Source organism: Dipodomys merriami, unplaced genomic scaffold, assembly GCF_024711535.1.
Source record: "Dipodomys merriami isolate MVZ:Mamm:240054 unplaced genomic scaffold, mDipMer1.0.p SCAF_1778, whole genome shotgun sequence".
Lineage (NCBI taxonomy): Eukaryota > Metazoa > Chordata > Mammalia > Rodentia > Heteromyidae > Dipodomys > Dipodomys merriami.
This window is the reverse complement of record NW_027203135.1, coordinates 100,923-104,865: the sequence shown is the minus strand read 5'-3', so window position 1 is coordinate 104,865 and position 3,943 is coordinate 100,923. Positions and strand designations below refer to the sequence as shown.

The window sequence follows — 3,943 nt, the reverse complement described above, 5'->3', positions numbered from 1 at the left end:
TGCTTTATTGCACAAGGCTAGCACACCATCATTTGAGTCCACTTCTTTTTTGGGGGATGGTGGTGGTCTCATGGACTTTCCTGCCCTGAGCTGGCTTCAAACCACGATCCTCTAGATCTCAGCCTCCTGAGTAGCTAGGATGACAGGTGTGCGCCACGGCCCCTGGCCCCCCTTCTTCTGATGCTGAGCTCCTCACTGCAGGCTATGTCTACATTCTGGGTCACACCTTGAGAACAGTGAAGAATGGCAAGTTCCCAAGGAACATGCCTAAGAGGCAGAGAGGGTAGGGACGGTGCCGGGGACCTGGGGAGGGGCGGGGGGTCCCACTGGCCACTCTCCCAGTTGCAGGCAGAATTCAGAGCCCAGAAAGCATTGATTAGATTAGAAAACCTGCCTTTGGGCACCGGTGGCTCCTCCCAGCTACTCAGGAGGCTGAGAGCTGGAGGATCGAGGTTTGAAGCCAGCCTAGGCTAAGTCCAAGAGACTCTTATCTCCAATGAACCACCAAAAAAAAGCTGGAAGTGGAGCTGTGGTTCAAGTGGTAGAGCACCAGCATTGAGCACAGAAGCTCAAGAACAGTATCCAGGACCTAAGTTCAAGCCCTGGGACACACACACATGCACACACATATGCGTGTGCACACACACACACATACCAGAAGAATCACCTGCATGTGCATTTATATGGAGGTTCCTTTTCTGGAGTCCAAGGGACAGAGGCGAGCGGACTTAACTCAGGGTCTTCTTTCTCACTTAGGTTTTTGCTTTTACTCAAGGCTCACACTCTACCACTTGAGCCACACCTCTACTTCTGTAGCTCTTTTCTTTTTCTGGGTTATTGGACATAAGAGTCTCACGGACTTTCCTGTCTGGGCTGGCTTTGAACTGCAATCCTCAGATCTCAGCCTCCTGAGTAGATAGGATGACAGGCATGAGCCACTGGTGCCGGGCTTCGAATAGAACTGCTGTGGTTTCTCTAATAATTGAACGCTAACCAGAGTTCTCTGTGATGCTTTGAAACTGCAAACATTTTTGTCAACACCTCCTCCAAGAGTAAGTGCTGCCTGTTTGGCAGGGTAACAACGTGAGGAGAAGCTGAAGGCCTCTTCACCGAGAAATGGCGTTTCCCTTTGGTTTGTGGCTTGAAGGTATCTGCCAGTGGGAGGGGAGGAGGAAAAGGAGATGGAAAAGGAGGAAGAGGAGGTGGTGGTGGAGGAGGAGGAGGAGGAGAAGGAGGAGGAGGAGGAGGAGGAGGAGGAGGAGGAGGAGGAGGAGGAGGAGGAGGAGAAGGAGGAGGAGGAGGAAGAGGAGGAGGAGGAAGGGAGGAAGAGGGAAAGGAGGAGGAAGAAAAGGAGGAAAAGGAGAAGGAGGAAGATGAGGCTGGAAGAAGAGGAAGAGAAAGAGGAGGAAGGAGGAAGTGAAAAAAGGGAGAGAAAGGAGAAAGAGAAGGAGAAGAAAAGAGAAGGAAGAAGAGGAAAAGGATAAAAAGGAGAAGAAAGGAGGGGGAGGAAGAGGAGGAAGAGAAGAAAAAGGAGGAAGAAGAGGAGAGGAAAAAGAGAAGAGGAAGCAGAGAAGGAAGAGGCAGAAAAAGAGAAGAAGGAAGAAGAGAAGAAAAAGGAGAGGAAGAGAGGAAAAGGAGAAGGGGAAGAAAGAAAGGAGGAGCAGGAAAAGGAGTGTTTTGCACCCATACAACCGGGGTTGATTACAAAGGATATGAATGCACTAGAATCTTCACCGCTGCTCGGCGGATGGGGTGGAAGGGGCTGAGGACGTACAGGGCATTGGTGGCACTGAACCGGAAGATGGTCTTGCCTTTATTCAACACGATGAAGGTCTGTGGACAGGGAGAAGCAGAAGCATTAGATCAGGGATGGCAGAGAGAGAGCGAGGGACAGTTCAGGGCCTCTCTAGGACCATGTCTAAGGGGTAGGACAGAAGGGGGGAGAAAAAGAGAAGCCAGGACCTGGTGGGGTTTTTTTTGTTTGTTTTTTAATTTGTGGTGCTAGAGCTGGGGATTGAACTCAGGGCCTGAGTGTTATCCCTGAGCTCTTTGGCTCAAGGCTGGTGCTCTACCACTTGAACCAGAGCTCTGCTTCCAGCTTTCTGTGGGCTCCTTGGCTACATAAGCATCTCTTGGGCTTGTCTGCCCAGACTGGCTTTGAACTGCGATCCTCAGAGCTCAGCCTCCTGAACAGCTGGGATGACCAAGACCTAGAAGCACCCTCCCTGATGAATTTCACACTCAGGTGGAATAATCTAGATCCTCTAACCACTTCCTACCTTGACCCCCATCTGAGCCAGTTGAACTTGGAGAGAAGAATTCATCAGGACACCCATGAACAAGTTGAACCAGGACCAAGTTCACCACAGGAGAAGGGAGGGGAGGAGAGGGGGGAAGGGAGGGGAGGGGGAAGGGAAGGGTTTCCACCACACACACCGTTCCCCTATCCCCCATTCCCCCCTCCCCTCCCCCCAGCACCATTCATTCCCACAGGCCTGTGTGCACCTGTCACCTGTTCTCCAAATCCTCAAACCACAGTGGTGACACCCCCCACTCACCCCACAGGTGGCTCACACACACACACACACACACACACACACACACACACACACACACGTGTGTTCCTGCTGACCCCTCCCTAAGCCACATCTGGCCCTGTGGGTTGAGCGCCACAGCTTTCCTGAGGCCTGCCATTGCTGGAAAAGCCTTTATGGAAGCGCTGCCCCGGAAGTAGTATGCCAGGCCTGGCAGTGAGGCTGCCAGGGGCGGGGCTTGGCCTGTGCAGGTGTGTGATTGGCTGAGGGCCTTAGTGGGGGGGGGGCCCTGCATGGCCCGGATGAAGAAGGCCGGGCGGAAGCCACGTGGGAAGGACACATGTCATACTGCCCTGGTGGACAAGAGCCACTTCCTCTCTTTAACAAAACCTGCCAGTGCGGGAAAGGCCTTCCGGAAGTGCATTCCCGGAAGTAGTCCTGCCCCGAGAGTACTATGCCAGGGACCGGAAGTGCAGCTGCCGGGGGGCGGGGCCTGGGTGCTAAAGGAGCCCTGTGCGTGTGTGTGATTGGCTGAGGGCCTTGGTGGGTGGGGCGCATGGCCCGGATAGCGGAAGCCATGTGGGAAGGACACCGGGTATCCGACCCCTTTTCTCCCCAGAATCCTCTGCGGCTCCTTCCCCTGCTTCCCAGAAGCCTTGGGGGCCGCGCAGGCGCGGAGGAGGGGGGTGGCGGCCCTCGGCCCCCCCCCAGCTCACCTTTTGGGTGCTGTAGAAAGGGTCCAGGTCCTCCAGGGGCTCCCCGATGAGCTCCCGGGGCGGGTTGCCGTAGAGGTCGGGGAGCTTCTTGGAAGCCTGCAGGTCCAGCTGGGGCCGCGGCGCGTCCTCGGGCAGGAGGCCCTCGCGGCTCCCCTGCGCCGCGCCGGGGCCCCGGGCCTGCTGCTGCTCCGCCGCGCGCTTCTCGATGGCCGCCAGGGACTCGCGCGTGAACCTGCGGAAGCTGCTGGTGCCCCGAGGTAACAGAAAGTGTGCCATCTTCTCATCCTGCTTCCGGGACCGCAGGCTCTCCTCTCCGATGGCCTGAGGGGGGGGGTGGGAGGAGGGAGGCTGGGAGAAAGAGGACGGGAAGGAGGATCAGCCATGGAGGCCCGCGAGGAAGGGCCATCTATACATATATATACACATATACATACACGTATATACATATATATACACACACATATGTACATATACAGATATATATACACATATACACATATATACATATACATATATATACAAACACACATATATACACATATATACACATATATACATATACATATATACACACACATATATACATATATACACACACATATATACATATATACACATATATACATATATATACACACATATACATATATACACATATATATATGCACACACATATACATATATACACACACA

At 53.5% G+C, this 3,943-nt stretch overlaps 1 protein-coding gene across 1 annotated transcript; it reads right to left on the bottom strand.

Annotated features, from left to right (window-relative positions):
• Positions 1-1,701: 1,701 nt before the first annotated feature.
• On the bottom strand, positions 1,702-3,566 carry LOC138829881 (sodium channel protein type 5 subunit alpha-like). The gene is made up of 2 exons (XM_070026432.1): positions 3,251-3,566; positions 1,702-1,833 (listed from the first exon to the last, which is right to left on the bottom strand). Exons 1-2 carry the CDS (start codon positions 3,524-3,526, stop codon positions 1,702-1,704), a joined length of 408 nt encoding a protein of 135 aa, XP_069882533.1. The 5' UTR covers positions 3,527-3,566.
• Positions 3,567-3,943: the final 377 nt, after the last annotated feature.

Excerpts from the sequence above, each read along its gene's own strand:
- LOC138829881 (XM_070026432.1), bottom strand. The coding sequence starts at position 3,526 with ATGGCACACTTTCTGTTACCTCGGGGCACCAGCAGCTTCCGCAGGTTC. Across the intron at positions 1,834-3,250 it reads CTTTCTACAGCACCCAAAAG|ACCTTCATCGTGTTGAATAA; the intron begins GTGAGCTGGGGG and ends CCCTGTCCACAG.